At 40.7% G+C, this 25199-nt stretch overlaps 1 protein-coding gene across 5 annotated transcripts in view; it reads right to left on the bottom strand.

The window, feature by feature from the left end:
* LOC100642734 overlaps nt 1–23258 on the bottom strand; it is a 39291-nt gene extending 16033 nt beyond the window's left edge. For 4 of the 5 annotated variants that reach the window (XM_048410429.1, XM_048410433.1, XM_048410431.1 and 1 more), the window contains exons 1-3: nt 22925–23258; nt 2414–2532; nt 1925–2099 (exon numbers count right to left, since the gene is read on the bottom strand). In XM_048410429.1, coding sequence (XP_048266386.1) covers nt 1925–2099; nt 2414–2503 — 265 coding nt within the window. In that variant the 5' untranslated portion in view covers nt 2504–2532; nt 22925–23258. Of the gene's footprint in view, nt 1–1924; nt 2100–2413; nt 2533–19747; nt 20209–22924 lie in introns of those variants that run through there. The other variant, XM_048410430.1, reaches the window with a different exon arrangement.
* Between the last annotated feature and the right edge of the window lie 1941 nt (nt 23259–25199).

The following is a 25199-nucleotide window of genomic DNA, read 5'->3' as shown; positions in this document are numbered from 1 at the left end:
ACTTTGTTCCTATTTTCTTTTTTTTTCAAGTGGAATCACCTGATGCTCGCCTGTGCATGTTATTTGACGGAAATTCTCGCGATCGAAGAAACAAGCTGTCGCTGTTTGCCACTCGAAATTTCCACGTGATACAGAGAAACTGCAGAGCACTAACGAGCACTCTCTAGCTGAAGATATAATTGAATCTCGTTGCACGTTCTCGCGACCGTGGAAAATCCAATTTTCTCGCAGCAACGATTTAACTTCCAATTTCCCTCTACGCGAAAACTTCTTTCCTCTTCACGTTGACCGAATTTCGTTTCTAACGAGGGCTTGGTATCCCTTTGGTGAAAGTCTGTGTGTTCTTAGATCGAACTGTTAACTCGAATAAACGGAAGTTATCGTCGATGAGTCATTCGCGATTTTATCGGACCTCGCTTGTTTTCCTGGTGGGGCTACAAAGTACACGCAGGGGAGGAGAGTCGAGGGATACATTCGTGCGACCCCTTCACCTTTGTGAAACACAGCTTGTAAACGTAAATTTAGACGCAGTGGGAACATAGAAACTACCGGCGATCACATTTGTAATTTTCTTTTTACACTTAGTCGAGGTCTTCCTCCGTACGTTATTTTACAATGACGATTTTGAAATTTGTATATTTTGATCTTGACCTCATTTTACCAAATAGATGGTAGATGTAACATTTCAAGAAGAATTTTAATAGGAAATTCTATCGAGAAATCACCAACGATACCTTTCTTCGTATTTTGTTTAAGCCGAAGCGTTTCTTCGATGTCAGAGAAAAATAATTGGATCAGAAACGATCTAAAGAACGTAGCAAAGTTAAATAGAAAACAATTTACGTATAGTAACAAAATAACGATCATCGAATGTGTTCATTTTTAGCTGCATTTTCGTTCACACAGTCGATCAGCCCCTGCGATTATATGTCCGTCTGTACATACGCGATAGGCTTTGGCTAGAAGACCCGAAGCGACGCGGCGATGCAGCCATGGTTCGCTACTTTAAGGGGTGCGTGTACCCGAGATTTCCGGACTGTTGTTTCCTGTATTAACGCTTATACTCGTACAAACACGTTCAGTAATTTAGTCGGTAATCTAATAGAGTGGCGAGCAATTAAATAACTTACCGTGTGTGGGTACTAAAATCTAGTGGACTTGTTTAATAAAACGATTTAGTCGAGTAGATCCATTTGATTAGATTTTTCTGGCGGGGTAGGGTTCCCACACCACTACCATCCCATTAAACCAGTAACTCAACTCTACTAATTCCGGACGCTCTCTATCCACTAAACCATCTCGTAGTCAGCAGCTACTCGTCAATAGACTAAATTGTTGGACGTGTCTGTACGAGCCTTAAGGCCATGGCTAAAGTGGATGAAGTCGGCGCTGGTTAGACACGCGAGCGTTCTTTCGTTGGATATTAGGCCACGGTTATACCGGTCGAGTATTCGGACAAACTAGCGTTCCGATGAATTTTCATTCACAGGCTGCGAAGCATACTTTCAGAAATATCTGTACAATTATCCGAAGCCCGGTGCCAGAATCTAAGCCACACTTTTCCAACCTTAAAGGACAACGAATCGAAGGTGGCGAACATATAGCAGTAAGATACGATCTTAATATGATGTTTGCACTACCGCGTCAAAAGCTAAACGACTTGGAAACACGTAAACCGTGAATTTTCTTGAAAAAAGTAGACCAATACAGAGGCACAACATGCTACTTGTTCTGTCGCCCAGATATTCGATTACGTCGACGCATCGACTTCGCCAAAACGTCCGTACTTCTGCGAATACGTATCCGCTGTAACCACAGCATGATCTTTAGCATCGGTCGATCATCCAGAAACCTCGGTTTACAATTTTGATTTTACTGTCACGTGACGACACTGCACTACGTTAAAGGATAAAGAACGTAATACCTGCAAGGAGTTCCCTCTCGGGCGTAGAGTCCCTGGAGTTACTGTCCTCATGGTGGGAGGAACTGCTTGCCCTGCTGATGTCAATTCTCGGCGTGCTGGGTGTCTTAAGCGAACTACCAGGCGTTGCCGGCGTGGTGACCTCGACGATGCCTGGCATTCGCGCAGCCGGTTCCCCCTGCATTCAAATTCGTAAGGCTGGTTTTGTCGTCGAGTCACAGTCACTGGGGTGTGGTTGAGTGGTTGGTTGGTTGGCTGATTGGTAGATGGTTGGTGGACACGACACGCACAGATGTGTCGCACACCTACGGGCTCCCGGGGACAAACGGAGCTTCGGACTTTCTTTCGACGGGGGAGACGCGCACGCACGTTAATCCCGCGATCGACGAGATCTTCCACGACTTTACACACACGGACCTTCGAGCGGTATCCCCGCTCGAATAAGAGCCGACTTAGAGAGGAGACTCAGGGAGGACACAGGGAAGGACTCACGTTTTCCACCTCGTCGGACAGGTCTTCGAAGGATGCTATCGGCGCTGGTCCAAGCTTCCTCTGATGTACGCTCGGTATTCCTGACGCCATATTTTTCGATAGCTCAGCCCTCGATGATGCTGCAAAACACCCTTTATTTTAGTCTATCTGCTCGTATCCCGTTTCTCCCGCTTCCGAGTTTGCCAACTTTCTCCTGAAAAATCAGTCGTCGTAATTCATCGACTCTACGATCATTTCTATGCACATTCTATGCAGCGTGTACCGTTCCGCTGCTACAGATCGAACGTAGCAAATCGTGCTAAATTATTCTCAATTAGCTGAAGAGCCGATGAACACTCGGAAAGCCGATCGGCGGAGCTCAGTGCCCAGCTCGGACCCCAACGTATATCCACGTATTACGTTGTCCCAAAAGTTTCTTTAGTTTTGTAAGAAAATAACAAACGCGCAATAATTTGTTGTCTTGCAAATGCAAAACGAAACAGTTGCAAACGAAAAGTATCGTACGACAGTTGGAAGACGACTGAAGATAAAGAGCACAACATTTGACAGGTTAGAAATATTTTACTTGAAATATTTTATATCAGAGTAGAAACGTTTCATTGTACAAACATTTTTGCCTAAATATTGCGCATAAATATTTGCATAAACATTGCCAGATAAAGCAGCTGCGTGCGATAACGAAAGATACTTTTGGGACAATCTAATGCACCTTTTCCAACGAACAACGTTACGAATGAAAATGATCCATTTCTGGAGAATAGCAAATTAACGTAGGGAAACATTGTTTCTTCCTGTGCATACCGTTTCGAAAAATATCGCATTTCAACCTATGCTTAATATTATTTCATACGCCGGGGGAAAATTATTTCCTTCTTCCATGTGTCGTTGTTGTTTGTTTCATTATTTTAACGTGTGTTACGTTCAGAGCAGAGGTCTCGACAGACACAGGCACTTCTGCCCGACTGTTAACACTTTACCGACCGATAGGCGATTAATCGGTTTCTTGTCGCCGATGCTTACCGACTGATGCTTAGTAATCGGCCTTTTATTCTCATTATTTGAGCAATAATTTGTTATTTAGTACTAAGGTACCTTGCTTAGTTGCATCAGTTGCGTTGCTTTGTAAGCTCCCACAGCTTTATATCAATTTGAAAAATTTACCGTTCGCGATGAACGAAAAGAATGGTATTGGAGAGTCTAAACCGAAACAGAGCCGGCGCCAGGGAGAATCTGCGCCTGAAATGCCAGTCGTGCGTATGCTGTTGAATTGCTAGCGGTCGGTAAAGCGTTAAAATGATTCACGACTGCTCGATTATCGGCCAAGTTTCTAAAGCAAACACGCGCAAGAAGATCATCCTCCCGGCGCATTTTTGATCGTTTTTAAAAATTGATAGCGAGAGTAGTCGAATTTTCGAGGAGGAAATTCCTCGAAATTTCCTGCCTCCGCAATACTCTCGCTTGCAGAGATCGTTTCAAACGGTGACATTTACAAATACCAGCGAAAAGAATTGAGAATGGCAGTTCCGTATCTACAATAGCGTGAATTTTTGAAAATAGAAAAATCGAGCGAACAAACATCATGGAATAGAGATAGAAGCTTTGAAAGCATTGTATAATTACAACTAACAACATGGCAAGATTAACACGTTGACTGTGGAAGCAAAGTTGCGTGGCCCATCGTTGGCACTGGAATTTCGTTGTTTAAACTCGTCGATCCTCTCGACACAGTACGAAAACCATTTACGCGACACGTCAACGTGGCATCGGTTGTCACCAGCAACAACCAGCGATCAACGTGTTAATTTCGTATAACGATTCGATAAAAATCAGACATTTACCACTTACGTGCGTCAAAACGATAAAGCTCGATCAAGAACGATATTATCTTCGCTAAATAATCTCTTCGTAAAGATAGCGCTTCGAAAACAGTTGTTGGGTTTTATGGATGAAAAAGAGGAGAAAGCGTGAAATAGAACGTAAAACACCAAAAAGTACGAGAATAGAAGCATAGGATTCACCAACAATTCACTTAGTTACGAATCAGTGACGGATCACTGATTTTACACAAACCTTGATTACTATCATGCAAAGAATATTCTCGCAAAAATGGTTTGTCACTTTCTACGCGAAAATCTGAAAAACGAAGAATGCAAATTGGCAGATTGTGTGACTAGAAACGGCAGGAACATTGTAGGACGTAAAATTCACTGGCAATTTTCCTAGTCACGAACGTTGGGAGGGATCAGCAGCGTTGAAGAAGTTAATCAGAACCGACGTTAGAACGTTTAAGCGAAGGACGAATCGATTAACCAAAGCTCGCAGCGTGCAGGATGTGCTGACATTGAGGGCCACTTGTCATACGTCACCGATGTTCGAGCACCGCAGCTCCAATTTTCCATCGAACGATCTCTAAATGTTTTTTACGCGACCTTATTACCTCGTTCTCTGCGGTGTCGTGAAAGCCACGGAAAAGCGTCGTCCTTCGAATATTTTACAGCCTTTATATAGGTTTATGAGAGGATGGACTAAAGTGGATCTCCGCGAAAGAGAGAGAGAGAGAGAGAAATAGGAGACAATCAAGTCACGAAAACCGAGCAATCTGCGAAGCTTGCGGAGAACCGGGTTTCCCCTTGAAACGATCAAGCGTCAACAAGTTGTCGGGCGCGAGCCGCGAAAATGTACACCGACTAGCAGCGACTACGAACGAGCCAGCACTGGAATTTTCCTCGGTATGTCGGAGCCAGAGCCGAAATTTCGTGGCTCGGGTTCTTAAATACCCAAAGTAATTATTGGACATAATTTAGTGGCGCGATAGCGAATTTTGGTGCGTTGAAAGTAATTGGAAAAATAGGAACTGAATTATCGTAGTTAGATAAGATACGATGATCGATGATTACGAAAGTATTAGCTTAAGCTAGATACGTATTTGTGAAATATATTTCGTTTCGAAATAATTGAAGTTTCGCGTTTGATGTACGAACTGAATTCTGTTTAGCGAGGCAACAACTAGCACAACTGGATCCACCACTTTGCAACGATGCTTTTGCATTGTCGCGATGTAAATAAGCGCAGTGCAGGATAAGCGACGAACTCGTGTTTCTTTAAATGTTTCACTCGGATTATTCTCACGAATATCCTATCTCTGGTGTTTCTTCATTTTCCAAACTACTGCACGCGTATCTCGAAAACAACAGTCGGAACAAGATTTTCGCGAGAAGTAAAAAACTATTTCGGAGTATTGTTTTTACGTAAAGGATTATTTTCTAAGCACACAATGTTAGCGGAAAGAACGGACAAAGGTCAAATGTTGGTTTTCTTCATTTCTCTACCTTGCGCGCAGCTTGAAAAAATAATGGAACTTGGAAACGTTTCGTTTCAAACTTGTACAATGTCGCTCAAAGTACGTAAATTCAGTAGAAAATTAATTCGCCTTATACATTTATCTTTGTATTTAAAAAGCTAATAATTCGCCAGCGATATTTAATCTGCGGACAAATAGAAACGAAGAACCTAAAAGTAACAGATTGTTCGAAGAAGATAATGAATCGTTGTTTTCGTTCAATTATCGAATATCTTTTCTAAATAATTCTACTGATACCGAATTTCGTCTGTGGGCTACCGTGTTCTCGTTTCTCCAACTTTAATTAAAACGCACGACCTCGCTGAAACGCGTTTCACCGTTGGCAACTTTGGTTTATTCGACCCTTTGTTCCACCTTTCGATAAACTTTGAATTCGAGCAGGTCGAATAGACGAGCCGAAGATATCGGTAGAAGTTAGCGAATAGTCGAAGGTATTTTAAGGTCGAAGTATGGAAATGGACAATCCAATCGAAGACGGTATGTAATTTCTTTCCTCTTCTTCCCTTTGAAATGGAATGCTAGTCCTCTCGATGAACTTTAGCGGTTGCCTGTCAAAGGAAGGAACTTTATTCGAAGTCGTGTAATTCGAGATGTTAAGAACAAGCAGACTACTGCGATAATTAATTACGCTGCGAATATTTACTGCAAAGTCACATTTTTACATTACTCGAGATTAAAGCAGCAAAAGTTAAACAAATATCCGTTTTACCCTGAAGATATTATTAACAAGTATATTACTTTTAATATTTTCTATATCTTCGCAATCTGTACGTTTTAATACAAGTCAATTTTCCATAAATGCATAAACATCTCCAACCTAATGAGAGTGTAATAAATTATCTATTCTTTTAATCGATATTTCACGTGATTATTGATATAAGCAAAGTACCATTACAATAGGCAGTACAAACGAAACGGAGGACAATGAAACAAGAAATGGCAATTTTTCGCACCTGCTTTAGGAACGAAAAGCTCGTCACAGGATATTCAAAAGCGTCTCTGAAGGAGCGAGAAATGCTATCAGCATTTACGCGAGATGTGATGAAAAATGGCATCGGTCAAACTTACCGATGCGTAACCACTTAATCTTCGTTTTTTTCGCCTACTGATCCATTTACGAAATAATTCTTTGGAAATTCTGCCGTTAAATCAATTGAAGTTGCGAATGGAGCAAACGCGAAGCACCGCAAGATCGTTGCTACATGCGCACAGCAACCCAAACACGTTCAGCAACTTTGCACCTGCATGCATGTGCTATAAAGGTTGCCAACCCGGTTTTACTTTCGTCAATTAATACGCAGACAAACACTGAGTGCAATTCGCGACACTCAACATATACATATACGGATACAAACTTGGCGGGCGTATTGTTGGCCATTGTTCTCACGTAGCAACAATCTGGCGGTACCTAGGATTCGCTCGATTTGAAACTTCAATTGATTTATCAGCAGAATTTCCAGGGAATTACTCGGTCGATATGGATGAATAATTATTATTCCATAGGTGGATGAGAATTTGAAGAAAACGAAGATTAACACTAAAAGTACAACACCAGTCAAATCGACTGGTTTTACAATTTTATTTTAAAGTTCCTATTTCGCGTTATGACTTTTGCAACGATAACTAAGAGAATAATATAATAAATTTTATTTTGTTTTTTACGTATTCAAACTGAAAATAATTTTATATCAAGGCTACTTATACCAATACCAGTCAAAATGATTGGTACTTGTCGAAGTGTAAAAGGGTCCTGTAATTTGTTTATCGAACCCCAATTAACCGGTTTCCTCGTTTCGTACAACACACGTTTTTCAAATTTTTACTGCGTATCATTCGATATGACGATATCAGTTATCAGGAGAATTTCAAATAGATCGCTAGATGGCTAGATGCTATCGCTAGAAATACCACACCATTGAAAATGACTGGTTCTACAATTTTATAAATGTGTCTATCCTCGTTTAGGAATCATGGTCCCAGACGGATTAATAATATCAAAAATGTACTACATAACATGGAATTCCTTCTGAAAGGAAGTAATGAATCAATAAATATAAAAATATTCTATTACTTTTTAAAGACCAGTCATTTTGCCTGGTTTTGGTAGAAATGGCTTCGTGTTAAATCATCGGTAGTTCTACTGTTAAGCCATTTGTTCGTCTTTGCGCTCGTCCCTTCCAACTTTCCCATCACGTTTCCGATAAATACTGATAACGTCTTTCGCTGCTTGAGAGACGCTGTGAAACGTGTGGCAAGAATTTCTCGTTCGCCAGCAGATGGAGAAGTGGCCATTCGTTAACATGCTCCTTTTCATTTGTGCTGCATTTCTTCAGTTACGTGAAACTATTAATTAGCAGCAACATTGGCAAGCTAATCATCGTATACGCAGTTTCACTGTAATCTTCCGATCGACGCGCTGCAATTTCCTACGACTCTGCAATTTTCATAGAAAATTCGATTGAACTTTTGAACTTTGATTCGAACTTTGAACTTTCGCTAACATTTCCATCAACCGAATTCTAGGTGCTTTATAAATCCAAAGAGTGTGTCGTGTACTTCGTTTCGTCTCTGTTTCCTTAATCGCGTGCAGTTATGTTAAGCGTCGATTTGTCGAATAACGAGGAAGCTTTAACGAACGATTCTATAAAAACTATAGAAAAAGCAATTAGGCGTTTCTCAGCCGATAATTAATTAACAAAATCGTAGGGTCGGTGGAACGAACCGCAGCTTCGTAGAGAGTTAATCCATTAAAAAGTTGGCCCGCTTCGAGCTTATTCTTTCCTCGTACCTACGCTAGGGACAAGAAGAAGTTCACGGTGTAAGAAAGGTCGTTGATACGCTGAGCCAATTAGCAACGAAGTCTCGAGGGGCTCAGACTGAATCTTATGTTTCAACGTGTTAAATACATACCGCACGACCCTGTACCACGTCGCTCCAATGATTTTGCAACCATCGTTCTTCCGCCTCGATATACAGAATGATCCTTGGAATGATTTCGCAACTTATAGCAGTTGGAGCGTTCACCGAGAGGACTAGAAAATCGTCTGATCAACGTGGGTCATAAGATCAATCATTAAGGCTGATCACCTCCGCATCATCGCTGGCTAGGTCGTATTAATTTGGAAAAATTCGTTTGAGAATTAAGAAATTTTAGTTAAAATTTCTTGAGCTTCGTAGTGGTTCTAAAACATTGAGACACAATGTAAAAGAGGTACAATGTACTTTTCCTTTTTTGCAGTTTAGTGCGTTATATGTTATTTAAAATTATAAATAAAGAGTTGAGAATTACGTAGAATAAAGCGTATTATTTTGATATAATATCCATGAGAAAATGAAGAATCGTGATATTATACATCGAAAAATAAATCCTTCAAATTCGTACATAACTTGAGACAGTATCGGTTTATGGTTGTAAATTCGACGTTCGATAGGATTGGAAGCGACCAACTTAGGATATCGAACACCAATAAAAAGTAAAAGTTGCTTTTTCATCGAAAGGTTTGACTCTAGGACCTATGTTTATTTAGACGTTTTTTACTCCTGCTGGTGTGTACTATAACCCTTTAAGTTATGGATCTTTTTTCACGACCCTATATACTCAGGCTCACGAAAGTATTCCAAAGCTTGTAGACATTTTTCCCGAATAAGTTATCTGTGTCATGTCGTATATACGGATGCTTATATCAGTTCTTACGTTTTTATCAACATACTTAAAAAGGAAAAATGGGACCCAGACAGAGATTTGTTTCGTCCATTAAATATTATAACACGTGCTTCGATATTTTATACATTTTTCTATATTACGTTGTATTCTTTGCATTTTTATATTTATAGATTTCTCGCAAACGCGTAAACATCCGCAGTCTAACATTTTAAAGTTTCATTGACGCTATCATGGAACTCTATTATCGTGATACTAGTCAAGTTCCGAAAACGATAGAACAACTAGCGCCACTATTTTCATTGCAATAAATTACATTAATTGAGAGAAAAATGTCAACCTTGCAGGAATGACCTCGTACTCGATAAGGAATATATTTAATGATGCATAAATAATTGATAAGTAATCTTAATTCATCGATAATCGCTATGAAATCGAGAATAAAATATTCGAAGAATACGCGTAAGTCAAATGTCAAGATCTTTCCTCTTTATTCGCGACTACGAATAACGACTGGCAAATGTATGTACATATACATCGTCTAACGAGATCGAAAGGAGAAAACTCATTTTATAGAACATTGTCGGAGAACGAGTGGAAAATTAGCTCGGCCGAGTATCACGATGAAACTGGATGGAAAAGTCGAAGAACGAGAAAGAGTTCGCTGGTGGATGTTCTCTTTCACGGTGTCTTGTTTTGCGTCTTCCAATCTCCTGGTAAATCAATCGTTCGGTCGTATCCAGAGGTCGTCCTCTTTACAACCAACTCCGTCATCTTCGCGCCAATGTAAGATTCTCTTTTTTAAGATTCTTCCTTCTCCCTTATGTGTTATGATTTCATAAGTAACTTTTGTATTACAATATGTTTTATTCGCTAGAATATACTTATACTCACAGCCGAGACTTGCACTTGATTTACAGACACCTACTATATCTACTATTATACTATATTTACGAAGTTATATTATTCATGCGTTTCGAACCATTTACTCTCTTTCTCTCTCTGTCTCTCCTATTCAGATTCCGACTTACTCTGCCGATTAATTATCCTACTTAATGCATCCTTTCCTGTTCGCTAAAATTCTCTTTGGCCTGCTTATTTCCTCTGTTTTTCTTTTCTCTCCTTTTGCAGCTACTCGAGTCAAATTACCATCACTCTATCCTGTCTTCCGCTCGTTACGCGTTCCTAGTATCTATTATACTTAAGTGAGAAGTTTAGGTCTTAAGCTTTCACGATGATTAGGTGACGTATTCTCCGGGTTTCGATCGCCTTTTGAACTCTGTTACCGACCTCGTTCTTTGTGTCACAGTTTTAGTCCTTTTAATAGGCAGCAAGATCTTGGTAATTATACGAAAGAGGCCACGCTTCATTGATTTCAACGATCTTGAAATATGTTGTCGAGGTCGACGTTCTTCACAACTTGTCATTCGGTTTTAGTTTCCAACATCTTCGCGAAACACCACAACGCAATTTATGTTACCATTACGGCGATCACTTTGCAGTAGACGAGCGTCTTTATCCAGTTAGCTGTTCTTGACGAGTATACACGAAGAAATGACAATATTTTGCGTTACGACGAGCCCTGTCGGTAATACAATTCAAAAATGAAACAGTCGTTTTGTTACAACTTAATTCTATAATATAACAGCCAAACATATCTGCGTTTTACGAGTATACTCGTCGTCGCTTACTTTTTGCCGTACATTTTAGGTACGCGCTTTTCAAAGTTTTCAAAGGGGTCGCAACAGCTAACTGTTTATGTGATCCCCAGCCTCGGCCTAACTTATCGACGAGGGATATAATCGTTCTTAATATCGTGTAAATGAAGAAGAAAAACAAATGAATCGTGGAACGGCAAACAATGCTCGTGAGATAATTTTCAATGAATCTATCGATAATGAAACGTTGTACCGTATTTTATCTGTCTATCCGTCACGTACATACTGATAATTAGAGCCGATAGATACGCACAGATAATCTTAGTCTTTGAAATATACATAAAGATACGTTTGGCAGCATATATGTATAAATAATGATGAATGGAGCAATGGAATTTACGATGTACTTAAAAAATCGCATAAAATAAAAATGAAGTGATGCCAGCGTTATTGGCCGGATATTAATCTAACATCTAACCCCAACCTATAATCCATTCATTTATCGCCTTTTATTTATAGCAGATGATTAGAAGCGATGAGTTAAGTTTAGATTGGGCTATATAAAAATCCGACCATTTATGTACAATGGAATGAAGCGTAACGGAAAACTAAATTTAATCGAAGATTTTTTGTGAATATCTCGGTAACAAAAACCGATCACCGGTTACACGTATAGGAGAAACTTATTCCGAATCTTGATCTTGGAGATATATTTCAAGATCGTTGAAATCTATGAAGCGTGCTTTTTTATGCATGACTATTAAAATTTTTAAGCTTCCAAGAGAAATCCCAATGTGCTATACCGTGCACTACAGCTGTATATTAAGATCGAAAATCAGTCGTATCGACGATTAGTTAGTATCTGCCTCGAACTTAAGAAAATTGCTAACAATAAAAGAAAAAGCAGAATTGGGTGTAAAATGGTACAAAGAACGCAGCAGAGATGACGCGTTGATCGCCGTGTAAATTAAATTTGGGTGACGATTGCGTTACCGTAGGAACCACGATACCGTCACAATATACAAATCGATCAGAGTGACTGGATATTTCTGCGAATTATAAAAGAAAACAAAACTATATCGTTCATAAAAGACAGATATTAAAAAACGGCCCTAACGTAGTTACAAAGAAAGAATAAGCTTGAGACGAGTCCAAATTCTCATCTGCCTACGGAATAATAATTATTCATCCATATCGACCGAGTAATTCCTTGGAAATTCTGCTGATAAATCAATTGAAGTTTCAAATCGAGCAAATCCTAGGTAGCACTAGATTGTTGCTACGTGAGAACAGTGGCCAACAATACGCCCGCCAAGTTTGTATCCGTATATGTATATGCTGAGTGCCACGAATTGCACTCAGTGTTTGCCTATGTATTAATTGACGAAAGTGAAACCGGGTTGGCAACCTTTATAGCATATGCATGCAGGTGCAAAGTTGATGAACGTGTTTGGGTTGCTGTGCGCATGTAGCAACGATCTTGCGGTGCTTCGCGTTTGCTCCATTCGCAACTTCAATTGATTTATCGGCAGAATTTCCAAAGAATTATTTCGTAAATGGATCAGTAGGCGAGAAAAACGAAGATTAAGTGGTTACACATCGGTAAGTTTGACCGGTGCCATTTTTCATCACATTTCGCGTAAATGCTGATAACATTTCTCGTTCTTTCAGAGATACTTTTAAATATCCTGTGACGAGCTGTTCGTTCGTAAGCAGGTGCGAACAATGGCCATCTTTTTAACATTCTGCTCTCGTGGTCAATGTCGACCCTTGTACAGACGATAAAGAACGAATCTTTTTTGAAACGTTAAACTCGAAATATTGGGTTTTGGCTAGGAAATACGGCTTTTCAGGCACTGGGAATTTTCGTTTAAGTTCCTCAAACCTCTGGTCTGTCTTCCACTGGTCGAATATGATCGATTTCTCGTCTCCTCTCGAGTCAATCTTCACCGGTGGAAATTCGACGACGTTCGAGAGGGAAAACAGAGAGGAAAATTGGTGTGGAAGGGATCTCGAAATAAGGAAGAAAAGTTGGAAAGGGTGAACGACGATCCGGCTATCGGGCTAGTAATATCCTTAAAGTTGGAGAATTTGGCCGGAAGCCGAACGGAACTACGATAGATTTCGTCTGGATTCCAGCGAAGGCGGGCCATTTTACCAAAGTTTTCATTCGTTCTTCCATTCCATCTTTCCGAGCCGTCCATAATTTATCGTTGCCTCTGCTATAATCACCGCTTGAATTATAAACGACTACTACAATAATTCATTCTCGACTGAATTTTGATAATTAAACGAGTTTGTTTGTTACTCGAGCAAATACGACGAGTTTGGAATTATATAACCGAAAGCAATAAAATTTTACGATACGAGAGAATTATGTTCAAATTCGATATATTTATACGTGTAATTAATTATCGAGTCTGACCAACGCCCACTTTGTCACCATTTTCCCTATTCTTTCAAATTTTCCAAAATTCCATATATCAATGATTATACATGCCCTGAAACTGTGCAAAGTAATAACAGAAAGCTTTTAAGTCATCTAAAGTCTAGACGTATATGAAATTTCTGTTAACATTCAGTAAAACAGACGACGCTCAGGCACGCATATAACATCATTTTCTTCGTCACATTTTCCAAATGTCACATACCAATAGCTAAACATGATACGAAAGTTTCCAAAGTGGCGAAAGAAACTTTTTAAATCACCTAAAGTCTAGACTTATATGAAATTTCTTTCAACACGCAGTGAAACAAACGACGTTATACCAAATAATCGTAACTTCAATAAAGCACTAAAGGAAACTTTTTAAATCATCGAAAGTCTAAACCTATGCTATTGTTTTTCCAAGATCCAGTGAAACGAATGATGTTATGACAAATAAACGTGCCCCGAACAAGGTAGTAACAGAAGCTTTTTGCATCGTCTGAAGCTAAAACAGGCGTGAAATATTTATCTCGCTATCGCTCGAACCTGCATCTAATTTTCCTCGGGTTTTGTTAAATTTTCCAAGTACTGCATACTTACATATCGATAATTAAACATACCTTGGAACCTTGCAAAATAGTAACGCAGGCTTTTAAATTAAAATTTCTGTCAGCATTCACTGAAACAAATGATACTCGAGCCTCGTCCAATTTTCCTTATTTTTCCACAAATATTTCGCATACCACGTATGCATAACAAGTAAATACGCCTTGAAACCTTGCAAAATAGTAGCAGAAGCTTTTCAAATCATTTCAATTCTAAAGCTACATACAATTTCTTTTAATATCCAGTCAAACAAACCCAAAAGGAAAGACTAATTTTTCCTATTCTTCCCTAATCGTCCAACTACCGCGTGTTTAACATCTAAACAGACCTTAGAATCTTCCTTTAAACCTTAGAAGATAGTAAGAGAAACTGGTGAAATCGTCCAGAAGTCTGAAACTATATCAAATTTCTCTGCCTATTCGCCTTCGTTTCCACATTTCACATGCCAATAATCAAACATCGCTCTAAGATATCAATGAAAACTTTTTGAATCAGCTAGGGCCTGAACTTACAGTAAAATTTCTTTCAATATGCAGTGAAACAAGTGAATCGTCAGACGCGTGTCTAACCAGCGCCGACCTCTACTACTGAAACGAGTGTCGGCTCGTTCAGCCTATCCTTTGGACCTCTCGAACGCAATTTCGTGCTCCGTTTGTCTCGGAGACGGGAGTACACACAGCGATCTGGGATCGAGTTCGAAAACGTGACCGAGCCGACCGTGTTTGCGGAGGCTGTTTTTTTGACGGACAAGTTCAAAGGAATTACCTCACGGTCTGTGGCGCTTGTTTTTCAGTTACATTTGTCTAGACCAGGTAGAACTGCCTTTGTGTTCCCTATTCAGCTCTAGTCCTACGTTTCTCTTCTTTTTTTGCAAGCAGATCATCCAGTCTATCGTACTTCGACAGGAACACTGTGATTTTTCGTTGCGTTTGAAGCTAGCACGAGACTTAATTTTTTACATTCTTAAGGAGCGTTCGGTTGATCGGTATTATCGTGAATATTTGAGCTTCTCAAGCTCTTGTCGTACTGATCGTCGTACTAAGAGACCCTCTAGAATCTAGAATATAGATAAAATATATTGTCAGTATTCTTTTGATACCGAAACTGCGAAGTCTTTGAAGACTTAAACGATTATGAAAAAAGTATTGTTGAAGATACTGTATACGTGTTTTTAAATAATTTACCTTCTAAAAGTAAATACAAATATGATTATGTTATATCACTTTATAATACTGAAGTAATAATATAATAATTCTGCTTCACTTCCAACGTGTCGTATTATATATAAATTATTTCAGAAATGTTCAAATATTGTAGTATTTACTTTCTCAAATACAATATTTTAATATTTCACTTTTACCGAACCAACACATCTGCAACACCAAAGACGCAGAAAATTTTGAAGTCGGAAAGATAATTATTTTCTGAGAATAGTTCATTCTACATTCTTTATTTACCTTGCCACATTGTCAAAAGGTCAACTACACTGAGAAAAGTACATACACGAAGGATAGGTAATGTGTATGGAGTGGTTGCAAGATCATGGAATAGTGCCAATAGTTGAAAAGTCCTATCTATCTTAAAGGAAGATCCAGCTTGATGAGGAGTGAGAGAAGAGAAGGAACTAAGATAGGTGTAATAGCCATTCAGACGAACATCGAGACGATTTTGTTGGTGCTTCGGTCTGCATTTCCTGATAACGCCGGTTTCAAGCAATAGCTCATCGCTATTGGCCGGATCTGTACTAAAACTGCACTCGATTCGAGCGTAAAGTGGAACTACTCGGGTTTATACCTCGAACAACAACGTCAAAGTTACATTCTACGTTAGATCTTGAACCATCGATATCCAATGGAATACTTCCAATTATAGTTTTCATTTTCGAAAGTAAAGACATAAATTCTAATATGCTACGTTAAACGTAGAGTCGAGTATCGCAGCGATATCTTGTGCAACTGTAAAATATTAAACGAAGTAAAATTTGCCGGAATTTTCTAAGGAACGTTAACCGCGAATTAGGTCACAAATTTTCATGAAATTTCATGTGTTTATTAACTTTACTAGGACTTGACCAACTAAAGAAAATAATACGATACTTCACCGATAACTACTTTACTTATTCTTTATATTCTTGCATTTTGCGTGCATTATCCACATTGTTGCACTTTTACATTTCCCATGCAAGTGCATAAAAATCCGCAATCAAGTTCCAATGCTTGATACACCGAATGAGCAGTCAATCCATGACTAGTTACTGAAATACTACCATAGCTTCACGAAGAATCTTTCTCTCCGGCAATTCATTCTTTGAAAAGGACCAAAGGACGTGGTCGTTAACATTCTATACATTCCTGGCGACACATTCTCTAACGAATCTCCTCTATAACCGTCTCTGCGGTTGTCCGTATGACGAATAGGGGATGATAAGTAGACGGCAAGAAGAGACACAGCAGCGGCGTTATCAGACCAGATTCGTTCCATCTAGAGAGGCTAGACGGCTCTATTCTCGGATCTACGGACGTGTGCAGTTCCAGCGAGGTCGTGGCTGCGGAGAAAATCGGAAAACAGAGAGCTGGTGCCGCTCTCGAAGCGACGTTACACCGCGGCTATAAATAGAAGAGCCTTGTTAGCGGTTACACACGGCGTTAGTTAGGTGCACGTAGCTATATCGTGGACAGACACACGATTTCCTTCCTTCTTTTATAAAGTGGAAAGGAGCAGTCCAGCCGCCGATAACCGATAATCGTTCCACCTAGCCAAACGAACAACCGCGCCCGATGAATAATGAAACGGCGAACGCTGGGGTCTTCGTCGTTTCGCCGCCCGTTAGCTTCCTCACCTTTAACCCCGGTATATTGTACAAGAACGTCTCCGTTCTCCCATTCCGTTCTACTTCCCATCGATTTTTCTCCTATCGGTTATTACACCAACTCTTCCTCCCTCGTTTTCTTCGAAACGCATCAACAACAGTGGTACAACCCTATAACTCGAGAGATTCGCTCCGGTTACGTTACAGCGCATACATTACGATACACAGGCTCGCGACACTATCGAAACTCTTGTGGATACCTTTTACGAATATGTTACGCGTGTTACAGGAAACATTTGGTAATTTCATTGGCATTGTTCGGAGTAGATGGTGGATTTCTATGGCTGGCAAAAAAGTGTTTGGACGTACCCTTATATTTCCTTCTAATTATAAGTCGATTATAACTTCTTTCTCTAATATTATGGTGTTTATTTCTACTGCTCGGCCTCTAAAACTTCCTTTTGTCATCCACTGTAAATAAGCGCAAAATATAACATTCGTTATAATATTTAGTAAATATGGAACAACTTTCTATTTAGGTTGAATCTTTTAGACTGTAGATTCGTAAAAATGCCAAGTCTAACAATAACTCTTAAACAGCGTACTAATTATTCAATAAGATACTCTCACTTTCTGCAAGTGCTCTGATACCTATGAACGAAAATGCACCACGTTATACGGAAGCCTACTGTAAATTCTCCGATTTCTATCATCGACCCGATCGTTAATAGCGTGTTTAAACATTCAACAACCCAGTTCTACGACGACAGAGAGAAGAAAAAATGCCACGTTGGGGATTACCATCCTAGATCATGGATCAGAAGAGAAATGCACGTTTGAGAAAGAGAAAGTAGAGTGTTGTTTAATCTGATCTTTCAAGGGAACGTGATCTTCCGTGTGATTTGTGTGTCAGACACAATTTTGGTTACAGCAGGAATGGCATTTGAGACAAGTTTCCGTCGCAATGATTAGACTGCGATTGTTTATGCGAAGACATACTCTCACGAATGTAATTAAAAATGCGAAACCTGGCTTGGAATTTATTTTACGCTTGAAATATCATTATAAACTCTATTTGGATATTTTGACTCGTCGCTGTACATTTTGTGAATTCTTGCACATTTAAATTCCCTCTAAACGTTTAAATATCCACTGTTTAATAAAAGTAAGAATCACCGTCGTTGCATTTATTTGCATTTTTCACGCATTTATGAGGAATTTAAAGTTGCAAAAATATGCTAAACTATGTAAACTATCCAAGACATAGTACTCTTTGTAATATACAGCGTGTAAAGCGAATCTGTACTTATGTCCCATTTGTTCAATTGCATTCATAAAATATAAAATAGATGCACCTATTCCAGTACTCCTAAAAAGAGTAATCAGCCTGATTATCAAGTTATGGATTGCTATGCATTTATGAGAAATTTAATGCTATAAAAATGCGTATACCTGCTTCTTCTCATAATTTTTATAATATTTAACTAGCGAAAGGAGTTTCCACTTATGTTCCATCTCGTCAATTGCATTCATGAAAAATGAAATAAGAAAACAAAAATAAGGCCATCCATTCCAGCACTCCTAGAAAGAGTAATCGGTCTGACTATCAAATTATGAATTGCCATGCATTTATGGGGAATTTAATGCTATAAAAATGCATATACCTGCTTCTTCTTACAACTCTTCCAATATTTAATGAGTGAAAGGAGTTTCCACTTATGTTCCATTTCCTCAATTGCACTCATGAAAAATGAATTAAAAAAACAAAAATAAGGCCATCCATTGCAGCACTGCCGGAAACAGTAATCAGTCTGACTATCAAATTACGAATTGCTATGCATTTATGGGAAATTTAATGCTATAAAAATTCATATAACTGCTTCTTCTTCTTCTTTTTATAATCCTTGTGATATTTAGTGAATGAAACGAGTTTCTATTTACATTGCACTTCTTCAATTGCATTCAATTGAACGATAAATGATTAGAAAATAAAGAATCACTCGGTATAGAAGTAATCAGGCTGACTCATATCCGTGCAGCGTTTTGCCTCGTCACTCGTGAAGCGTAAATTGGAGGTATCTTCTGCTCGTAGGAACAGGCGCAGAGCAACGATACGCGTTAATGGACGGTGAATTGAAAGCGTGTCGTCGCGAAACAGGACAATCTATATTAGTATCTCCTTATTGGTATCCCTTCCTCGTACCACGCGTACGTATGTAGATGTATGCGTATATTATTCAAAGATATTTCCTAGATGCCAAGAAATGACCAGCCACGTTTGATAGATTTTATAGGAAGGCGACGTTGGAACGCGAAGTTCCTCACGGTTTGCGCAGCAAAACCGACGCGTTCCGTTTATTTATAAACGTCCTCCTGCTCGGACGGCTTTCAAAATTCCGATCCCATCCGGATATTTTTTCGCACGCTCCGGGGGAATCGATTTTATCGCGACGCAGCTTCGTAACACCGCGATCAACCGTGACGATCCTCCGCAACCAATGCTCTCTCTCTCTCTCTCTCTCTGTGTCTATCTACGAAAAAAAAAAGAAAAAAAAATACAGAACCAATGAAAAAAACTGGAAGAGAAAAAAGGAAAAGAAAGAACGAATATGAAGAACCTTTGTTCGATCTTGATTCAATTTCCTCTGGCCTCGGCGCGACGAAAGATTAATTATCAGTCATTCGACGAGAAACGATCCACCGTGTGAAAACGATTCGCTGTCGAGGAAAAAGAAAGAAAAAGGAGGAAATGGGTGAAACGAAGGATGACCAGGATGACCAATTTTCTCGTTGTTTCGACGAAGTTCTTACTTGTCGCGATGATAACTTCCAATCGATTCCACCGACGAAGATGAAAATTCTCCGACTAACTCGTTCGTCATGGATCCACCTCACCGATGACGGATGAACGAATTCATCGTTCTTGCTGTCGAGCGTCACCAGAAACACGCACTGACGCGGATTCCGGGTCGCGTGGAATCACGCTGATGCGAGCGAGACGCGTGTTAGCGTGACGTTGGCTCGTCAAAATCGTTCGCGCAATGAACACGGGACCAAGTCTTTCTTTTTTCTTCTTTTTCTTTTCTTTCTTTCCGCCGTTATACGAGTCGTACATTTAACAAGATAGAAATAACCAAATACAGATACTACAGATCATTGGATGCGATTTTCGACGACGCGGCCACTACTCCGAATATCTCTGACTCGTTTCCACCTCTTAAACGGCTCTTACGATGCGATTGCCTCTTTGGATACTCGGTTACTACGCTTGTTTATTTTCGTCGAATCGCGGGAATCGTTTGAATGCGAGCGGATGGGAACCTAATCCAGGCGAGGAACGCGTCGATGGTTGAAAATCCGTCGATAGAGCGTGATATGGGGAAAAGTCGGGTTAATTCCGTCGCAGTTCTCGAACACCGATCCCTTTAAACGGATCGAAGCGGTCCGTGCGTTTACAGGCTAGATCGTTTTCACTTGGAATTTCAATTTCTTTCTCTTATGATAGATGCGGTTTAAAATGATACGATCGCGTAGCAGCTGTTTCGTGAAATTTATCACCGTCGACGGTGGCCGTTATTGGAGAAAATCCGAGCATTCTTCGTGGCGTTTGTCCTCGAGATATTTCAATCGAGACCAACCTCATTGAGATTTCATTTGCCCGTCGCGGTTTAAAGAATGCGCAGAGCGAAAGTATCGCCGCTGCGAATTCTTTCGTCGCTTAATTTACGTATAGCGATCTCGTTGCTCGATCTGACGACAGGAAGTTTTCCAAAATATCTTTTTAATATTCCGCGGCAGCTTGAGTTTCTTCAAACGTTCTTCCTGCGTTCCAGTTTCTTAATATCCTTGTCGTTGGAAATAGTCGATCCTGTTTCTGGCCAACTTCCTTTCACGGCTTCTCTTTTAACGCTAAGTTGTACTTCAACAATTAGTTAGCCACTAATTAAACGATAAACGTATTTGTCTTGGGTGAGAGCTGGCTTTAAATTTCATATTATAACGCAGGAACGCGAAAGAATATGCGTTTCAATAATAAATAATTAATAAGAGGATATTTTCCTCGCAATCTAAATTGGGATTGAGTCTTGAAAGAATTTAGAGGCCTTAACTCTCTCTCTCTCTCTCTCTTTCTTCATTCGCATTTGACCGCCTCCACATGTTGTCCATGTCGTCACACTTCGTCTCACTGATATAACATCTCAAGCAGACAGTGAAATCGATCAGATATATCAAACGTAAAAGCGTGTCCTGGCTATTTTCAAAACTGCAACTCGTTTTCTTTCTTGCTTCGCAGTTCCATGCGATCAATCAGCGCTGATTAGTCGAATCGAACTGGGCGGCAGCAACCTCTTTTCGAATCGACGCCTATTAATATTGTAGCCGCACCCAATTCTCGCGGCAACGCATCCTCTTCTCTTTCATATCTCAAGAAGACTCGACTACCGTTCAAGGAACGCTTCGTTTCACCCGTGTTCCGTGACCTTTCGCCGACTCACAGTCTTAAATAACGACCGTCTTTCCTTCCACCTTTGACTTCTTTGCACGGCCACTCGTTCCTCTCTGCAAATCCTTGGCTTTGCGTGCACTCAAACGAGTGGAACAGGTGCACTGGTCGATTCGTCGAATGTTTCTCTTTGACTGGAATAAGAATTACGATGAAAAGACGCGTCGGAGCGTTGGCTGGTTATTCCTCGAAACAGAAGGGTTGCTTTAAGTTCCTCCTTAACCCATTGACGTACTTCGACGAGCCCCGTTATTCGATAGCCTCGTGAAACCCCATCGACTATTCACGCGGAGAGGTGAGCACGCTTTCAGGATACGCGACGAACAGACAGCGCTTCGCGTCCCCCGACGAATGACGAACGATTTTCGAGGGGTCGAGAGAGCCAGAGCGCTGAATATTAACGAGAAAGCTTTCGTTTCGAGCAGAAACGACCAAGCGGAAAGGGGCAAAACGGCAAGAAGAAAGAGAGCGACCAAGACGAAGACCTTTTTTTTCAAACGACCCGCTTTTCGCGTGTTTGAAACGCGAAATAAAAGAGAGAAAAAGGGGGAAGGGGTGTTTCTCGCGCAGATAAAGAAGGACACGATAGGCGAAGAGGAAGTCTCTCTCGCTTCGAGCAGTCCTTTCTCTCCCTCGTCTAAAAAGGCCTTACGGATGAAGCACGAACGACCATCACGATCACAAGGACGCGGAGTCTCGTGAAAGAGGAAACGAAGGCGCGAACGAGACCAGCACGCGTTCAAGCCTTCTACGGAGCGGCGACGATCTCGAAAACTGTAGGGGTCGGTTAGAGCCCTCAGGTAAATAGCTGCTAACAACTTTTCTTTTGCTTTTTTTCCTTCTTGCGCTGCGAGGGAAAGCCGTGACGGCTTTATTAACGCAACCGTGTTGGCTTCCCAGCGTTTACCACGACGTCCCGTATTCGTCCCTCTTGCAAGAGAACTCGCTGTTCGTCGTCATCGTCGTTGATAGTAGTACATCCTCGTCGACGCGAATACTCCAATCTCCGGACACGTACTCGAACACCAACGATCGTTAGATTTGAAACGGAAAATCTGCCGTGAGAGAGGAATGAAACGGGAGCAGAATGAACTGGCAACGATCGAGCAATGGTATCCTGGCTCAGTTTGGGGGCAACGATGACCTCGAGCGTGTCTAAGGGGGTGGGTTGGAGCGGTGGTGCGAGCAACGAATCGCTGCCTCGACGTCGAAGCCAGCCGACGCTAGCCACAGAAAGATAGATCGCTGGGATCTGTGGTAGGTCGCATCGATCGTCGAATCCTGGCTTCTACGATGAACACAACCCAATATGAACAACTAGATGCTATCGATAAACACAGTGAAATACGAATACCGACGAACGACGCGGAATTGCTAATAGGATTTCGACGAGTAATGAATTTTTCGTGGAAACCAAACGCACCCCTTTAAGCAGAGAACAGATAGCCATCAGGCTTAACCCAGCTCTGTGTCTTATTACTTACCCCAGTGTCGTGTCCTCCATGCCAACAATCGGGAAGCAATCGATCCCTGGTTCCCGCTCTACTTCATCCTCCCGGATCGGCCCGTTTCAGATCGTATCTCTCCCTGTTCTTCTTCTTCTTCTTCTTCCTCGTGGCACGTTCTCTCGGCCTGGGCCAGCGGCGTACCGTCACACACGCGTTCTCTGCCCGTCAGCTTACATCTTGACGGTCCGTGCCAGCTGTGTTCCGCAGGAGACACGCTCTCTCGGCCCTCTGCAGCGACACACGACGACCCACGTCCTACTCATGCTCGCACTCCATCCACCGCGCACACGCTCCTCGCTCTGCCCTTACCTACTGCCTACTTCCAGCCAGGGATGCAGTCTCGCCAGCTTCGGGCCACCGGCACAATCTTTCTTCGCACTTTGACCGCCAAGTTTGAAATTTTACCTGAAAACAGCGTCCCAGTTATACGCCGAAGTAACTACCGAAGGCTACAACTTAGTCTACTTTTCTTTTACTTTGTAAATACAGGGCTCGTCGATTTTTTCCATCGCCAGTTCTGAGATTTGAAACTTGAAAGTTACACTTGATCGTTGAGACGAGGTTTCTCTTGGTGGATAAATCTGCTTTCTTTAGCTTTTATTTGGCGGATGTAGGGTTCTTTGATTCTTCCGACCGACAATTTTCAACTTTTACTTGAAACCATCGCTTCGCCGAATCGAAATTAAATTTGCCCTCGCCTTTTAGTTTGCAAGTATAGCGCTCTTCCACCAAAACCTCGCAGCTTTTCTTAGAACATTATCCTCGTAGATATAGGGAAGCAAAGAAAAGTGCATCGAATGTTACAATTTCTTAAAAGCTTCTTCTTACGAATTCCTCTTAATACGCTTCCTCTTAATCTACCAATATTTATACCATTTTCTTGCAATGAATATACACGCACGTAAATACTATGTATAAGTAATAATCATTTACTCGGATGATAATAATTGAGAGGTTTATAAAAAGTCGTGTTGGTCAATTTCACTTCTCAGATACTCGTTTGATAGAACTGCCAATTATTCTACCGTTATAAGAACAAAGCTGGTCGTCGTCATCTTTCGCAGCTTCCGCAAATTTTGTCGTTGCTCGTGCAAAAATTCCTGGTGAAAAATTGCAAAATGCTTTCATCGGCTCGCTGGCGTATAAAAAACTAAAAACAAGAAACGTGGAAAGATAGAATCGAACGGCAGATAAAATAAAATAGAAAGCGAATAAAAGGAATACGAACGATGAGCAAAGGGTGGAAAATCGAGAGAGAGACAGGGCGCCAGAATCGATGCAGTCCTCTCTGTGGATTTAGTGCATAGTAGGGGCGCACGCTCCCCCAGGGTAGGATTAGTCACGATCCCACTCGGTCGTAAAGTTTCAAAGGTAAAAGGAAAAAAGGTGGAACCTCGTAACGAGCTGTCACCTCGTGCCGTTCTATTATTCCGGTTCGGATCATGTACCATGTAACTGAAGAGAATTTCTCGGCGACGTTAATTGTCCGGCCGTGGATAGGCATCGTAGGTAGGTGGAATCGATCGTGACGAAAGGCTCGATCTGAAATTGATAGAAAACGAGAAAGAACCCTAGGGAAATGAAATCTTGGGGCACGATTGTACATTTCTCTTTTTCTCGGTAAAAATTGATGAATTTATTCGTCGATTTGACGGAATAAAGGGAACATCAGACGATTTAATTGAATACAGGAAAATAAAAGAATATTAGATATGAATAAAAATTTAATAGGTAAAATTGTAGCTAACGCGTGTAGCATTTCTTCCCGTTACATTTGAAAGCTGGGTAAACATTTAACACCGTGTTCACCATTTTCTACGTTATTACCTTGTTAATTGAGAGAAACGAAGATAGTGTACAAAGCTTCGTTTACTAACGACATGCAGTTATCGTACAAAATTGTTTAATGGGCCCCGTGGCTATGTTTGCGATTAACGAGCTTACAGGGTACTCGAGTTTATGTATCCACCTCTGTATCACCGCTATCGGATAGAACTACGCTCCCCAGCAAACAGGGCTGGCGCTACTCGCTGGCGTTACCCCTGGAAAATGTCCATCAACTTGTATCAGAATCGATATTTTAACGTTAGAATTATTTCTTCTTTACTTATATGTATTTTAACGTCTATTTGCCTTTTACTGGATTATAAGAGATAGCTTGGAATTTCAGAATTTGACACTGACTTCTTTGCTTCGATGATAAAGTTACCCATGCGTCGTCCGATTAACATGGCGTCGCCCTTTAGGGCCG

This window comes from Bombus terrestris, chromosome 11 (genome assembly GCF_910591885.1).
Source record: "Bombus terrestris chromosome 11, iyBomTerr1.2, whole genome shotgun sequence".
Classification (NCBI taxonomy): Eukaryota; Metazoa; Arthropoda; class Insecta; order Hymenoptera; family Apidae; genus Bombus; species Bombus terrestris.
The sequence above is the reverse complement of the archived record's forward strand: the minus strand, read 5'-3'. Positions and strand labels throughout refer to the sequence as shown.